Source organism: Larus michahellis, chromosome 4, assembly GCF_964199755.1.
Source record: "Larus michahellis chromosome 4, bLarMic1.1, whole genome shotgun sequence".
NCBI lineage: Eukaryota > Metazoa > Chordata > Aves > Charadriiformes > Laridae > Larus > Larus michahellis.
Window position 1 is genome coordinate 34,560,500 of NC_133899.1, and position 18,006 is coordinate 34,578,505.

Sequence of the window (18,006 nt, forward strand, 5' to 3'; positions counted from 1 at the left end):
AAGTTTACAGAACACACACAGATCATATACAGAGTACATAAGATGCAGACCATATGACTGACTTTATTTGTATTGTGTTGCATTACACCTACCTCAGTAAGTGTTGTGCAATGCAGAGTATATTAGCTTTGATGGCAGTTACGCTGCAAAGCAACTGAAAGGGTTTCAATGATCCTCAAGGTATGTACTCTATATAAAATACTAAAAATATATATGTGGATATATGTACATATATGCACACATATACATACATATACATAAAATGAATGGCAATACATACGACATAACAGTGGGCAGGGTTACAGCATTGATCAGTTCTACCACTAAGAGCATTACTGTTAACACTTACAATGATGAATGCTCATTATTTAAGAACCTGGAAATACCTGCAGGAAGCAGTTTATTGAGAAGTGTTGCTGCTTATAGTTCTTGTCTCTTTAAGTTATCACGGACTAACAAATGAATCGCACTATCTGATAAACCCCGTTTTTTCCTGTCAGCAGTTTCTGAAATTTCCTGACTAATCTCGTCATTATATAAGCATCCAAACTCCTCAAGACATATGGTAAGGATAGCAGAATATTGGAAGAGACTGGAATAATAAACTCCGAGGTTCGGCCTTTTTTTCTTTTTTAAAATATTGCAGGGATTGCCAGGATTAAAATCTAAAACTTTTTTTTCTTTTAAATAAATTTCATGCTATGCTTTGATTACACACCTATGTGCACACAGACATACGAATGCACATAAAAATATATGTTTTAAGTGCTCTAACCTATATTTAACCTTAATAAAAATATTAAGACACACAAATGAGAGAAAATATAAACATACTTAGCTCAAGGAAATAAGTACTTTCATAGAAACAACTGAAGTTACTAGTCTATTTTCTGAAGAACAAAAATGACTTTCCTTTTATTCTAAGTTAAAAAGTTCTTCAAATGTATCATCTTCCTACTTCAACAAGATGTACCCCGTAACTGAACTCCCAAACCACTGCAGGAACATGTGGGCTTTTTACATTGTTTATTTTTAAAAGGCAAAACCAAACATCTGCTGCATAATCACTTGGTGCAACTTGATGACTTTTTCTTAACCGAGACTAGAGAAGTCCAGAACTTTCACGTCAAAGAGTTAGGTTCTATTTGCAGACTTTCATCAACTGGGAAGTATAATTGTTATATACTGACCTGAAAAGTGCAGCCATAACGCTTAAAACTACAGGTACTTGGGGCATTAATACATTCTGACAAATGTGCATTCAACTGCAATAGGAAAAAAATGTGAGTTTTGGCAAAAGACGTTTGCATGATAATGCTCAAAACATAAAGGGCACAGGTTATCAGGCTTGTATTGTGTGCCGTTTGCAGAACATACAATACACGTGTGTATATTTTCTCCAGTCTGGCCTAAAGTGCAACTACTATATATACACATATGTAAACCACACGCACATGCCGATACAGTATACAGTGTGATACATTTAATATACAGTGAAACTTCTACTAAAGACTATTTCAATAGGCAACCCAATTAAAAAAAAAAAAAAAAAAAGGCAAACAAAAAGAACACACTCTACAATTATTCATATGATTTCATTTGACTTTAGTAAATGACTAATCTTTTCTCAACAAGTAATTTTTTTTACTGGTGTTCTGAGCAAGTCTTAAGATCAGTTTCACTGTAGTAAAGTACATTTTTTCTAATCCTAATTTCATGAAGAACCAATTTTTCAAAACATAACATGCAATTCTCTGTGCCTAAATTTAACGGTTAAATTACACAAAAAAGACTAAACAAGTACTGCATGGAACAGACAAAGAGTTTTAGAATAGGTACAGTTAAGTAACTTTAAAAAATGCAGTACACAGGACTAAAATTGATTAGTAAAATGCCTGCATTTTTCACAGATTGAGATTTATTCCAATATCTTGGATTATTATGAGCACAGACCACTTTTCATTTAAAAATAAACCAATTCACAGAAGCGTATACGTATATACAGACAGCAGCCATTGCAGCACAGAGGGCAGCAGCTGGATGCAAACTGCCTAAAAGTTGGAGCAAAGAGCCATTTTTGGATAGGATGGTGCAACAAACACTCTCCTTGTATTTCCCACAAAGCAGACAAGAGCTAGAGTCTAGCTCCTCAGCTGGCATTACTCTTTTGGGTTTCAAAAATCACATTTGAAATTCCCACACCATAAGCCCCACATGACTCAGCTCATCCACCTCCATGGAAAGAAGTGGGGAACCAGTTCTGCTTTGAACGTGTCACTCTGGAACAGACAGGACAGTCTTTAAAAATCTGATACCGAGATGCAAGCCGTCACTCATCTCTGATATACACCTATGATGTTCTAAATGCTATCCATAGAAATTCACAGTATCGTTTCAAAAGACACGTGGTTCAGAAAAAAAATAAGACCAAATAAGAGAGAGACATGTGGTATAACAGGCTTTACAAGAACGCCACATTTTCAACTTCTCAAAACTAGAACTCTGCCAAAGAGTTATGAATTAAACATGAAAAATTGCCTTTTATTCTGCAATAGAATATTCACTTGTTGTACACTACAGAATTTTCTCAAACTGTTAGGCAGGCATTTTCCCATTTTCTGCATTAGAGTTGTTGTCCCTAACCATGCAGCTAAGTAATATATACATTTTCACAGTATCAGAAAAAAATTAAGCAACATACAGCAACAGATGATGCAGGGCAAGATGACTGTTTAAAGTTCTTTTTCCTACCAATGGTTTCAGATCCCAATTCTGACTATATGTGTAACAACCCAGGCTTTAATGGGTCAAATCTTAATAGCACTCAGATATACCTCTTCTCAAAGTAACTGCTGAAGTCAAGATTTAAGAATATGCCCGAGTGCTCCAGAACTGGGATCTAAACTCAGAAGTAAGCACTGACGGAATTGGCTCAGTATACATATTTTCTCTTTTCTTAGCAGCGCAGTTTCTCTTAATAGGTACAACATCTGTCATGTATTTTATATTTCATTATCCTGGGGGAGAAGACTGCCCCTGTGTTTGGCAACTGCCTTATGTGCCTTGTGCAACTATGACACGATATTACAATTTACAAGTGTAAGTGAAAAATAGTACGAATCCAACTCAGGAAGTAAGTACCCGTGAAAAGAGAAAAGCTTATCCTCAGATCAGAAACTTAACTTTCCTTAAGTGAGGCTTCCAGAGTGCTGAAGACTTAAATAAGCTCTTCCCCATCCTTGGTGAGTAAGTTTTATTTTTAGGAAAAAAATAACGCACATCGACTTTGGCAGATGCTACTTGTATCTTTTAATGTACAAGAATGTGGATCTCTTCAAACAAGACAGGTTTTAATTTATTTTTTTAAACCTGGTCTTATATTTTACTGGAAGCTTCTCTACATTAAGAGAGATTTGTATGTATTGTTGGATCTGGCTGTTGGACTCCTATTACCCTGTATCCTACACTAATTCTTGAAGTGTCAGTTGTTATTTTTTCCCCAAATTTAACAGATTTAATCATAATTCAAGTTTTTCCATTGAATGATTCTACACATTTATATGATTTTTCTAGTCTTTACTAACTGTTGTCCATGTGCACTAAATTTTAATTATCTCTTTTTATTTTAATGTAAGCTAACTACCCCAAGATGCTGCTCTATTGTCCTCAACAAATGCTTCAAATTGGGGAAGGGCAGGGGGAGAGCTAGTAAAAATGAAAGCAGGAAAGACATGCGTTAATCTTGGGCAAGCCAAGTGTTATAAAGACACAAACCTAAGAAATTATTTCTTTTTCAATAGTTTTTCAAGAAATCATTAAAAATATTTCAGTTTTATCACACTTAACTGTGTGGTAGAAAAAGCTTTTCTTTAGATCTCACACTTATTAAATAAGGAAACGGCTTCTGGCAAAATTCTTGCGAGATCTTACTAAAAAAATTATTTAATTTTTCAGGACAACACTGGGCATGACTTCTTACCTCGCTCCTCATGAGTGTTTTAACACTACATTTATGAGGACATGAAACCATGACACACGGGCAGTCTGTATCTTCATGTTTCTACAGAGGAAAAAGCAAACAGACCACAAATCAACTCTTACTCCGAAATTAAGGAGAGGACTTACCTGCAAAGAAAAGCATCCTACAATAATTAAAAAAAAAACAAACAAACCACACAACATTTTTTTCAATGCTTATCCCAATTGTGCAGTTACAGAACTCCAATTGCTCAAACATCAGTTTATGCTTTTGATAGATGTGTTGATATTCTGAAGCAAAAATAAGGGGTTTCTCATGTTTTCCCACACAGAATAAATCTATTTGCTTCCCATTTTATTGTTTTTACTTACAGCAATGAAACAATAATAAAAGTCAAGTCTTCTTCCCTAAGAATAACTCACAAAAATGGGCATCTTTAAGAGCGAGCAGAACCACTGCAGATTTCCTTTTTAGTAAGGGCATACAGCGCATGAAGAAGCTCTTCAGAAATGTACATTGCCCCCTCTCTGAGAATCTCTCTTTCCTAAGTACAGATAGTCCCCTTCCAATCCTTTTCTAATTTTGATTCCCAAACATCTGATACCTAGTCTCACTGTTACACACCCAAAGTTCAGAGAGATGTTGAAATTTTATCATGATGCTGGGCAGGCATTTTGATCTGAACCTTGATGATGACAGACACTTCAGTACAGATGTCAAACCATATCACCATAGGGAAGGAAGAAAATCAGGCCCAATCTAATTAAATTTATATTGATTCTCAGTTTTCCTCACCAAAATGAAATATCTGGAAAAAAAAGAAATCAATGTCACGTCGAGTGACATGTCCCATTCAACTTGAAACAAACACTTTAATTTCTGGTACTTAAGAAAAGCAAATGAAACAAAGGTCTAGATTTATAAGCTGGTTAGAAAAGGAAGAAGAAATAGCATGCCCTTTTTGCCCAGTAATGATGTCTAGTCTTCGGAAATAAAACCAAGACATAAAGGAGACCGAAGCTCTCAGATGTGAAAGACCTTAGTTCAGAACTCTGCCATAAATTTGCAAATACTTGAAAATGTATACCTCCTCACTTCTAAAAACACATCATCAGGTATGCTGTTCTGAAGCAGTCCATCCTGTCATCCTCCTGATGGGAGGTTGTAGAGAGTCGGGGGTAGGTCTCTTCTCCCAAGTAACAAGTGATAGGACAAGAGGAAATGGCCTCAAGTTGCGCCAGGGGAAGTTTAGGACGGGTATTAGGAAAAATTTCTACACTGAAAGGGTTATTAAACCCTGGAACAGGCTGCCCAGGGAAGTGGTGGAATCACCATCCCTGTAGGTATTTAAAAGACAGGTAGACGTGGTGTTTAGGGACGTGCTTTAGTGATGGTTTTGTCAGTGTTAGGCTGATGGTTGGACTCAATGATCTTGAAAGTCCCTTCCAACCTAGACAATTCTATGATTCTTATTCATACTAGTTCACTTGGTGTAGCACATGTAAGCAGTCATAGCGACAGAACGAAGTAAGTCTAGGTTGCTCCTTAGCCAGAGAGCTGGGACAGCCTCCCAAAATGTGGGGGTGAGGAGCCAGCCTCAGTCCCTCCTCAGCAGGACTTGGATACCCAGCCAGGAGCAATGCTAACAGGCTGACAACACCTCTCCCCAGAGTAACCTCTGTCAGGGCGACTGCAGGACTCTTCTGATAAGCCCATAGGACCATTTCTGCTCAGACTCAAGGGTTGGACCTGGGCTCCCTCATTCTGAACACGTCCGTCATTGGGTTGAAGAGAGACATCACACGCTGCCGTGCAGCTCCAGGAGCCTACTGCCCTACAAACGTCTGTAATGGTTTATCAACTACAAGGCTAGAAAAATAATGCTCCCTTCTAACATTCATTCCCTAATTTTAACTCACTCTCTTCTCTAACCTGCCCAAACTATCTGGCAAAGGCTATGACATTGACTCTCGGTTCACGATAAAAAGGCAACACACAACTTCTTCTCAGCCCTCTGTCTAGTCCTCTTCACTCCACATCCCAAGGCCCACTCACTGAAACCAAGGGGAGCCTTTCCAATCACTTCAGGATATCCCATTCCAGTGGCAGCATCCTCTTCCAGCTAAATTCACACAGTCGAGCACACAAAACCAAGAGCCAAATGCAGCACATAACATGGGTAACACCACGTGCAGGGCACCTGGCACAGATGAGGGCAAGGCAGGATATTAATATGGCTGCCCAGAGAAGCCAGTGCCGCACTCAGAACAGGTCTGGTTGCAGAGCAGTGACAAGGGAGCAAGGTGACAATGTCTCGTGCCTTCCTCAGTGGCCGTCCCGGTCAGCCCAGTGGTATTTCGGCCTACTGAGTAGAGTCCAGATTGCCTTGGCAGGGCCTGCCCGGACAGCCTTTTTGTGGCCAGGGTGGCAGGCAAGAGCCTAGGCACTAGGTAATGCTGTCCTTCCACATCTGTATCATACCACTACTGCCCAAGCATCAATTTTATAGGAGAAGCACTTCCAAGCAGTTTTGTGGATTATTCACAGAAAAATCTAACAACTCAGAAGCATTTCAGGCTACTAATTTCTGTTTTAGCAATGCACCATCTTTGTCTGCCGGGAGTTGCAGGATGGAAAAAGTATCTTTGTGACAAAAACCCCCAAATTTTTTCGATGGTTTAAACAAAAGAAAATAAATTAAGAAGTTAACTTGACTAGAGACAGTGCAGGCAAGACAAATGCAATCTGAAGAAATGTGTACTAACATCGTTAACTAAAGAGTCTGCCTCCAACAACGGGGATTTCCTACCGCACGGGTCATGGGATTCTATGAAGACATGAACCATACATACTCCGGTAAAATTATTTTTGTTTCCATTTGCATACCTTTTTTCTCGGTATGCTCCCTCTATCTCCATTTTCAGTTCAAGTCACCAAGGCCTGCTTCAGTCGTTATTACATTAGCGAAAATTTTAGGCTACAGAAGCTAGAGATGAACTCAAGCTCTGGGTGACAAAACTCAAATGAGAAGTCAAAAGGAGCCTTTGATTCAAACGTACAGTCTCATTAAGCTTCTGATTCTCATTACCAAAGTAAAATGAGGTAACATTTTATCAGGCAACAACAAATAAAACCATCTGCATTTCTGTAATCACTGAACTTTTAAAAATCTAGGCAAAAAAATTGAAAAATGGCAGCCAATTGCGGAGCTTTCTGCACCCTTAAGCAGCATGGAAGTAAAACTGTCCTTTTTTCCTATGTACTGAAACAGATAAGCCAATGATAACATGCGAATATGTAACACTCCTTGGAAGTGTTCTGATTTACAAATGCAGATTTGTTTAGAACTTTTAAGGCCAGGCGAACAGCAGTACCAACTTTAATACAATCAAAATAGCGACACCTGAACATAAAGCTACATTTTAACCTCTTTGGCAGTCTGGATAAGGCAATTCCATTACCTCTTAAAACAACTCAGAATCACACCACTTAAGATTTTGGAGAACAATTACTTCATTTAAAACACTTAAAACATTTTCTGTTCTTCAGAGTAATACGCCATTCTTGTTCCCAGCATGTATGCCTAAAATAGGTTTCGCTGTGAATTAAAAATCTGATAGACTAAAACTTGTCTCAGCTTCCGAATATCTTGAAAGCTACCGCTAGTTCAAAGATTTCATAAATGTCAAATCCATCAACATCTGATAAAAGAGAGAGCTCTTACACTAAAACAAAGTGCTATATTCTTCAAGACGTAAGGATGATTTCAGACTCAAAAATTTAACTACATTGCCCCTATAAAAAGAAACTGCCTACAAGGAACCTGTGAGAATGTTGCTTGGATGTGGAAATCCAGCTTGTACAACGAAACATATTTAATATTCCCTGATTTTGTCTGTTAAGACACTATGCATTTTTTAATGTCACTCTTTGCCTTACATCAGTTCCCAGCTTAAAGAAAATTCTGTGAGAACAGCATCCATAATCTAACTAAATACAGTTTCACCTCTGTATCAGAATGTGCAAGAATAAACAGTGTAAACTATTTTCTCCGTGTATTTTCACATCTGAGCCACTTTATACTAGGTAATGCACAATTATTGAAGTACCAGCCCTTGCAGGTATACACTCAAATAATTGAAAGCCAGATCTAAATGAGAACTTGGGGAGATTCCACCTATGCCTTTTTGTAATGGCATCTCTGTGCAAATAATGCTTCTTATCGTTGTGAGACTTCACCTAACAAACAATACACCAAAACACAAATAAAAATGAAATTCTCATCACTCTTACTACACTAAAAAAGGTCCAAAATCCGAGACTGTCAAACTATGTAAGCAGAATTTTAAAAAAAAAGTTAAAATTACAGCAAGAGAGATTCAGCATAATACAGTTAAATGCAAAACAATACAAACACAGACAAGTTACAATTCCATGTGTAACGTAAGACTTTCTCAACCTCCACTCCATACCTCAAACTCACAACATGCTGCTTCTCAGACAACCTACTTATATGCCAAGAACAGCGGTGACTTGGCCTAGGCCTATCATGTACCATTGCTAGTTATGCCAAAACACTATTTCTTTTTGCACTGTTTCCTCCTTTCCTCTCGTAAACAGATCACACAGCACCCGAGAAGGATTATATGGAAAGATGCTATTTCTCCAGTCACTTGCTATGCTTATGCTTTTCCTGACCAACATTTAATTGTTATCATGGTAGTTGCATTTATTATATCAATTTAAGCAAAATAAAAAAGCAGAACAAAAATTGCTTTAGTATCAATATTATGCAGTGTGTCTGAATTTCTTTTAAGTGCAGTATCTGAACATCAGAAAAAAGAAAGTTTCCCAGTCAGTGCAGTAGCTGGTCTTTTTGCAGGGAAAAAAAAAAAAAAAAAAAAAAAAGACGTTTTGAAAGTAAGCCTGTTTTCTTTTTTGACTTACTAATGCTGGCCAAGGCTCTACTGGCAGCTACAAAGAAGCACAAGAAGAGTTATTATTTCACATTAATGTAAGAATCTTGTTCTGTATACACAAGAAAATACTGCACCTGCAACATAATCATTGGGACTTGGCTTTTGCAATATTTACAGGTTGTCTCCCGGTATTTACAGGTCTTCTCTACATGGTCTGGCAAATCTTTTCTCAGTATTTTCTCTTTGCAATCAGCATGAGGACACGAGAGTTCTTCAAACTGACAATCAGTTTTCAAATGCATCTGAAAGATACAAAAAAATAGCCAAGCCAACTAAGTTTTGTGCAGGTCTTCCATCCTTTGAGACATTCCACATTAAATAACTTCAGAACCAAAGTAAGCAAAGTTATTTGACGCGCTATATTGTGCAAGAGCAAACACTAGCAAATCTACTCGGGAGTACACCTCTGACTTTACAGTGCATTTACCCGGACAGCAAATTTCACTCTATTATAGATGTCTACAAGGTACTTTTATACTAAAATTCCACACAGGCTATTTAAACAAAAGGTAAGGATTCTTTTTCAAGGTATATTATTCCACATAAACATAGATGCTGCCCTTAAGTTATTTAAGTACCTGAGCTTGCTCATTCAAAGCAAGTTTAAGTACCTACACATCTCAGTGCAGACTGCTGTGTAGCCATCCCTTCCGACTGTTAAAATTACTGGATTACTGTTAAGTCATGCCTTCATGAAACAAAGCTACAAGTTATTTTGTACAAGTCTGGAGAAGCCAAAGGTTTAATTCCACACATAAACCACCACTTACATGAGAGGATTAAGACTGGTAAATAAAAATAAAAACACACCAAAAAGCAATGCAAATTTCTCACATTTGTGAAGTACACACTAAGATTTTTCCCGATTTTAGTTTTCCCTCCAGTTTTCATTTGTTTCATGCATTTACATTTCTGAGCTTTAGCATCACACAGTCAACACGATTTTTGACTGCAATTCCTTATAGCTCATCTAAAAGCCAAATTTATAAATTTATAAATCAGATTAACCACTAGTGTGAGCAAGTCAAGAAATGGATTGGGGTTTTAACTTGCAAGACTTCTATTCACTCTCTAACTCAAAAGGAAGCTTATGACTATGTTAGATTACTTACCAGTAATTGACCCAAAGATAGTTGTTCTTTACAGCCCTTGTTTTCATTTCTGCAGTATATTTGAAGGGCAAGTAGTTCTCTCCTGCAACAATTATCTTTAAATACCTGAAAAATTTAAAATATCACTTCATTTTAGAAATTTAAAACCACTCAAGAATATGCAAGTTCAAATAAAGCAGAAGCCGCGCAATTTGGCTACGGCAGTCTCACAACGACTAGACTGGTTAGCTGGAACACCTACTTGCACTTCGGTGGTGACACAATTAAAGACATTTTCTAAGGTCTTAAACTGGAGGAAGTTTACACAGATAAGCAGGCTTTAATTGCCTCTCCATTTTAATATTTATAAGCCTTTCCAGCATTTTTTGTCTATAATAGAACTGCAAGAAGTTAGAAATAGAGAGCTTGGGGTTTGGATTTTTCACCTTTTACAGGAGATATCCCATAAAAGATAAAGAGACACACACAACTGCACTCTCAAGAAGCCCCATTGCTAAGGGCAGGAACTGGAGATAAGCACTGAAGACCATTACTACTATTTTGAAGTCCAAAACCAAGGGATAAAAACTTCTCGTTATTTTGCAGTTGCTTTCACGACCATTAAGAAATACTAAAGAAGCAAGCCCAACCTATGACTAGTTCTCTGACAAACGGAGTTCTGTGATACCGCGTATACTGCAGGGTTACTGTAATTACGGAACGGTTCTGCATTTAACAACAACAAAGAATTACGATCAGATCTGTCCACAGTGACTATGAATCTATCCCCAGTATCAGCTAAGAAGGAAATGCTGCCATCATTCTCATCCAATCTCACCCGACACAGGTCAGTGATTTCTGTTTACTTTTCAGATGCAGATGTGAAGTTTTAATCAATCAACGAATCTCATCTGAATAATCCATTTCCAGCACTGTAGTACTTTTTCCAAAGTAATTAACATTGTTACTAGGTGCGGTTTTGCCCACTAAACTTAACAAAAGATGATAATTTTTAAGCAGCTGGCCAAGGCTGTCTAAAAGCTCTTCAGTATTTTGAACATCATCATTCTACAGGAAGAGAGAGGCTTCCAGTTTCATGAAAATCACCAACTTGCACAGTTAGTCTAACATGTCTTTAATATCCACTGCCCTTCATGTCCTCCTCCTATTTTAGAGATATTTGACGTTTCATAACAAAGGTACATGTTTACATATATCGGCAGCCAGAAAGTCAGAGCTAAAACAAAAAATAAAGTAGGCATCATGAATTATTGGTCTGAGCTCCTGCAGAACCCATCCATGTCAAAACTGAATTACGCTGAGCACTGTTCAGAGAACTATTTTGTGTTAAGACAAGGAGAAATTAATGTACCCACTAACCTTTTATTGAAAATGGTAACTATTAGAAGTATTTATTTAGGCATTATTGTATTATCGTTATATTATACTACTATATTATTCTATATTATATTATACTATTATTATAAAGACTACTAACACAAAGAATTTATTAAACAAAAAACATCTAACACGAAACCTGCATAAACCATGGACTAAATCAAAAAGAATTTTCTCTACCCTCATCCTTTCAAAGGCAACACAAAGTTTTACTGTGAAAAAACACTAAGGAGGGCATCAGTGAAATAACTTATCCATAAAAAAGACTCTATTACAGTTACTATAACTCCACACGGTTCTGGTACCAGTGTGGTTGACAGAACAGCACACTGTAAGAACGGACTAGTGAAACAGCAGACACTGGTCCAGAGCCAAATCAGAAGTAAGGTTTGCCTACACCTGTGAGATCTCGGCATCTACAGGAGATGTAATATTTCTTATCATCCTCCCAAACTGATGGGAGGACAACTGCAACATGTTGCTGCAGCTCCCAACTATGAAAACAAGCTGTGACACCTGGCTGGACCATTAGGGATAAGGCTGACATTGTTTTCTACCATGTGGTTAACAGTACAAATGAGCTGTCTTCCTCTATAAAATGCATGGTTTAGGTTTTATAACAAAACTATCTTCCTTGGGTAGCTTATCTGGCTTATGAAATAATTACCACAAAGCAATAACATATCTTATGTATGCCACACAATTCAATACTCTTGAATAAGAAACAATTTTAACAATACCTTATCTTTTACTATGCTTTCTTGACACGCTGTACATTTTGGACTAGAAGAACTGGAGAGAAAAGAAAACAGAAAAACTATTTTAACTCATCTGAATTTTTGTATTACAAAAATTTCCATTTATGAGGCACTTAGTTATAATTATTCAATATATTTTAAAAGCATTAAAAGTGGATACAGTTCATTATAATGAGATAACATGATGTTATTTCAAACAATTGGAACACTTGAGTTTTCTGTGGACAGTATCTGACATTTCCAAGGAAATAAGACCACCACAATGCCTCCAGCCAACTGTGCAGCAAAATTCATTCCCTATCTTACAGTCTGCACTCGATCCACAATTTTTGTCACTTCTCAATCTATCTGGGCAAACAAGCAAAATACTGTCTCTTTGATTACCCAGTCCTTTTTCAAACAACACCTAATTAAACTTTACTTTCTCCGACAGTCAATTATACATCCTTTTAGGGTAAAAAAAGTATTTATGCCCATCTCCTTTAAGTCTGTTCTGGTTTTAGCAACTGTTACAGATCCTCGCTCCCTCCTTTGGCTGAACTATTGCCCTGTAGCTGTTTCAGTAATCTAATTACCAAACTTGTGATCTCTTAGACAACAGGTAGGCTGAGGAGCAGAGCAGTTTGTGGACAGAAACTGAACTGGAGTGTAAGAAAAACTGTGTTCCTACAGCTGTTTCTGACTCTAACCTGCTAGGTGTCATAATGCAAATCCCTTCATTCCTTGTTAGCTCCTTTTCCCCCTATGTAAAATGGGGATAGTCATAACAATGTCCCTTGTAAAGCAGCGAGATCTATGGATGAAAAGCACCAGGTAAAAGCTAGGTAAATTCTTTTGTAAAGCAACTCATTGACAGGCTACCTAAGTTGCGGCTGCTAGCAGCAGTGCAAAGCAATGTGAAAGGCTGAATAAGTTTATGTTATATTATCAGTATGGTTATTTCAAATCATCTCACTGGCTTCTGCTCCTTAACTGACCACGCTGTGTCTCTCATTTCTGAGCATCTTAACTATCTTGCAGCTTCAATATCTGTAATATTTTTCTTAAGTTAAAAAAAACGGGGGGGGGGGGGGGGGAGGCGGGGGAACTAATCTACTTGAGGGCATATAGTGTTTAATACAATGTCATGCTTTCCTCGCTTTTACTGAATCCACTCAAGCATCCCAATTGCTCTTTTAAACTACTACTGCATACTGAGCAGACAACCTTACTGCATTATCTACACTGACTCCCAATTCCTTGTCCTCAAATAACCCTGGAACAGAACCCACTAGCGTGTAATCAGTGTGCGCGCGCAGCAGCACATCAACACTGAATGAAAAATTTTAGTGCCAAATCCAGTGACACTGTAAACTTATTTTGCTTCCCATTTTACGGCACACATTTTATTTCCCAAAAAAGGAGCTGTAAATTTAATTTTAATAAAGGCTTTGTTTGCAACAAGCACTTAAATACAGTGAAACAACTTGAATGAAAGAGCAGTGCAGTAGATGGTCTTAGCCATGTGTCCTTTTCAATAACAGACTGGGTGGAAAGTCAGAAAGGTAAAATTACACATATTCTAGCCGCACTGTAATAAGCACATGTGCATGTCTCACAGCGGGGAAGGAAAATTGCCCAGATTCCAGCAATGCCAGAATTGTTACTGTTTAAGATTGTTAAGGATCTGCTCTGTCCACCTGCACACATCCAAGCATGGCAGATGTTTGGTTTTCTGCAATCACTGTTATTAACCATGTAAGAGTCCTCCAAAAAACATATATTCAGAAAGAAATAACTGCATTTATTAAATGCGAACTACACCTCACCTGAAAATGCGTACTGAAAGAAAAGTTGGTGGGGTTTTTTTTGTTGTTGTTTTAAATTTAACACGCTGTAGCACAAAACCTACAGGAGTGGATTAGTGAGCTATGGACCCTTGTATTTGCCCAGTACAGAGGTTACTCTTTATCATGAGACAGAGTAATGTAATATCCTCCAATCTGTTTTGCCATGCTGCACATAGTCTTGATTTATATCTACCTGAGATCACAGTACTTCCAAGTGAAATATAAATTAATACCTAGAGTCAGGGTGGTAACAAAAAGTAAACAGGAGATCAACAAGACCTTCCAAAGGCAAATCCTCTCTCTGTTAGCAGTCCAGAGCGCAATATCCAGCGAGCTCAATCTCTTCTCTACGTCTGCTTTCCCAGTAGTAAATGGAAGTATTGACTACTTATTTACTCCAGGAGATTAAAGCTTGTGGAATGGTCTCCAAACATTAGACCAAGTTTTAAAAATCACACTGCTGAATACAATCAGTAGCAACACATCAAAGCTGAGAGGCAAAAAAATATACTTCTGCTGATGCACAGATACTTCTTAAAAGCTAGATACTCCTTGAATGATTGCACTTTTATTCTTACCTGGACTGGGAAAGATTGCATCTCTCAGCGTTCATTTTATGTCTATAATTTTCACGCACACACTTTGCACTCTGGCCCAAACATCTCAGTAACAGAGAAGCCAGCCTTCCTGACCCTACTGGAATCCACAAAACATAAAGCCACAGGACATGCAGCCAGAAGGGTTACAGGCAAAGGAAGCTCCATAAGTAATTACATTTATCCCAAGGGTCCCAGCACTCAACTGTAAGGCTGGGTCCGCAGCTAGGTTAGGTACTATCACTCTAAGGAGCCTCTGCAGGCTCACTTCCTCACACAGACATGATTTACTGAGGGCATTTTACTCCAAAATAGCCATGTTAGCAGTCACATGAAATAGCTACTCAGTCTAGGCTCCACAGCCAATGAAATTCTTACCTAACACGTCACTACACAGGATTAAACCACTTTAACAACTGTTTCAACAATACTGATGGAAAGCCTAGTTGTCTCATCCTGACCCCAAGTAGAACACACATGTTTGCACCAGCACATGGATAACAAATAATCAAGCAAGCAACAAGCGGAAGGCTGCTTTGAGCCAGGGCATTAACTTCATGTAATCCTAAAACTACAATGATGTCCACACTATTTTCATCAGTTCACAAGACTTAAAGGTATCAACATGTTCTATCACAACAAAAACCATACCTTAGCAAGGCATTCATGCAGGTCTCACAGAATCTGTGTCCACATTCAGTCTGTTTAGGATTGCATAAGATGAAGTGACATTTTTCACATTTATACTTATCTTCCACGGCATTTACAAATTTCTCTTTGTAGCCACCTTGCTCTGGAACATAAATCGATGCTGAAGGACTGCGATCAGGATTGGCTCTTTGTTGTACCATTTCTACAGACAAAGGGGGTTCTGTCTTCTTACTGCTGTCCATGCTCTAAGATAGTTTCTGTGAAGCAAAAAATGAGAAAACTTCTGAGAAATGAAGATCTCTTCTTCCATTTAAATGAAACAAACATGGCATCTCTGAGAGACTACGTAAAAACAGAAAGCACTAAGACTAGATGCATGTCCACACATCATGTGAACATCATACGTAACTGCCCAAGTACATTAAGCATCGCAAATCTGTAAAATAGTCCACATTTTTCAAAGGCTCTAGAAGGTCAAGAATCAAAACCTATTCCTGAAAGCAAAGTGTTAGTCCGTTATGACCATTGCTCTAGGAATAATAAGAACAGAGTTTTTATTCTTCCATCTCTCTCTCTCTCTCTCTGAAAAATGTCCTTGATATTGAAGTCATACCATTAGAGGAAGCAGCAAGGGGTGTGGTGGAGAAGGTGCACTGGAACGGTACTACACGAACACTACTCACATGCTATTATAAAAAGCACACAACCATCAGTGTCCTAATCAGGGTATCTGCAATCTACGCAGCTCCACTACCAACTTCTCCTGTCTATCCAGTGTAAGACATGCTGCTTTAAGTTTCTTTTAGAACAAAACAACAGGTTTTTACTTATTAAACACTTTCCAACCTGTTCATCATACATCCCCACGTGAAGAGAACGGTGATACAAGTCTAACTGGCAGAGGAGAAAGGCCTACATAACATGGCCACTTGATTAGTTCACCAGGACTAAGCACAACTGACAGGCAACTGAGAAAATAATTAATGCAGTTGAAGACTGAATTATAGTACTTATTATCTTGGACTGTGATTCTTCTAGGTCAGCATGCAAAGCGTTAGCAGAGCAACAGAGGAAGAATACCCAGGTTAAACCTGTTTTCAATAATTCCCTTGCTTATCTTGTAGCCAAGCAAGTGTAAGCGGTCTTAAAAAACCTCTGTGCATGAAGTAGAAAGCACAGTTGGAAGACAAAACACCTATTTACATATTTAGAAGAGAAAGGCATACTTCAATTCTCCCTCCATATTAACTGACGCTTGAAATATAAACCTATTCTGCTGCTCTACAGTTGCCTCAACCCCTACAGTTATAATTCAACTTTAAGAAGCAGAATGAAGAAGTGAGGCCCAGTTTATTTCTCAGTTTTAGAAGTATGTCCATCGATACCACAAAGGGCATCAAATCCTTCACATCCCAAATACACACACCTTCTCGTACACAGTTTCTGCGATCTCTTATTTTCCTTCGTTAAGCCCAAAACAAGTATGTGCAATTCAATGTATTTTCTTGTAGCTCATTTCTGCATCTATACTCTTGGTATAGAACTCTCCATAGAGACTAAACAGACAAGGAAATTCCTCTCATTTCTGATGACAACTGTTATTTCTAGAAACAGAAGACAAAAATCATTGCAACTCATTGCTGCTACCATTTCTTGGCTTTACATCAGCTGAGCAAAGGTAGAGCTGTTGAATGACAAATCCACACTTCATTGCCCCCTTTCTCCAGGGGAAAGCCTCTCTGTATCTTCATCAAACAGGGAGAGCCCAAGGAAACCATCCTCATAACTCAGTACACAGAGATACAATGATTGGGTCTTATTCAAAACCACCAAAAAAACCCAAAACCAAAAAATCCCAAACAAACCAGTTTCTACAGTAACTGAAAGGGAAATATAAAGTCTGGTCCACAATCTGAATTAATGTCTGCCTGTTCCTTGTCTATTCTTCAAAGACTGCAGAGTCTAATGCCTTGGCAGAACAATATCTGAAAAAAACAGAAAAATCAGTGCTGAACTGAAAGTAACTTGCAGTTCTCATTAATGAGGAAATTCAGATTATTTCAGACCGGGGAAGCAAGCAAAGCCTGAACTAGTTTCACCAGCAAGCATAATAAAAGAAAGAAAAAAAAAAAACAAACCCAAAAACAAACAAACCCAAAACCAGATAATGATGACACAGAAGAGGCAAGTCAAGAGACTGTAACCAGCACGCAAGAACTGAGATGTGATGCTGAGAACAAGAGTCTGAGAGACAAGGAGGTTAAAGAGAAGTTCCACGAGTGAGAAAGGAAAGCAGCTGATGAAAGTAGCCTAGCGTTAGCGATTGCCCAAGACATGACTGCCATTGCTGAACATCTGTGGCTGGACAGAGAGGAACCCAGTCATGAGCTTAGACTTGGCACTTTGTTGCAGTCGTGTCGGAAAAGCAGATTAGCAAGAGAGGAAAAAAAGTGTGACCCCATAAGCATCCAAAGTGGTGAAACTTTGCTATCGACGGATTTGCTTCTTGTGCGTGACTGTGGGGAAAGCTTCACTTAAGAGCCTGTAATTTAGGAATCCGTAAAGGTTTTCAGTTCTCCGATTTGTAATTTGTAGACAGATATCAATGCCTCTTTCCCTCTGCAACTGCATATTTTTTTATCATATTCAAGACCTCTACCGTTCTGTCAATTTTTGGAAGTAAAAGGACAACTTCAAGTATGTTGACTCGTAAGAACAACAAAGG

The 18,006-nt window shown here is 38.1% G+C and overlaps 1 protein-coding gene across 17 annotated transcripts in view; it reads right to left on the bottom strand.

The window, feature by feature from the left end:
- Window positions 1-18,006, bottom strand: part of TRAF3 (TNF receptor associated factor 3) — a 70,751-nt gene that overhangs the window by 15,457 nt on the left and 37,288 nt on the right. For 13 of the 17 annotated variants that reach the window (XM_074583930.1, XM_074583929.1, XM_074583921.1 and 10 more), the window contains 6 exons: window positions 15,282-15,538; window positions 12,188-12,239; window positions 10,071-10,175; window positions 9,033-9,200; window positions 3,980-4,060; window positions 1,191-1,265 (listed from right to left, as the gene is read on the bottom strand). In XM_074583930.1, coding sequence (XP_074440031.1) covers window positions 1,191-1,265; window positions 3,980-4,060; window positions 9,033-9,200; window positions 10,071-10,175; window positions 12,188-12,239; window positions 15,282-15,523 — 723 coding nt within the window. In that variant the 5' untranslated portion in view covers window positions 15,524-15,538. The remainder of the gene's footprint in view (window positions 1-1,190; window positions 1,266-3,979; window positions 4,061-9,032; window positions 9,201-10,070; window positions 10,176-12,187; window positions 12,240-15,281; window positions 15,539-18,006) is intronic. The other 4 variants (XM_074583933.1, XM_074583927.1, XM_074583932.1 and 1 more) reach the window with 1 other exon arrangement.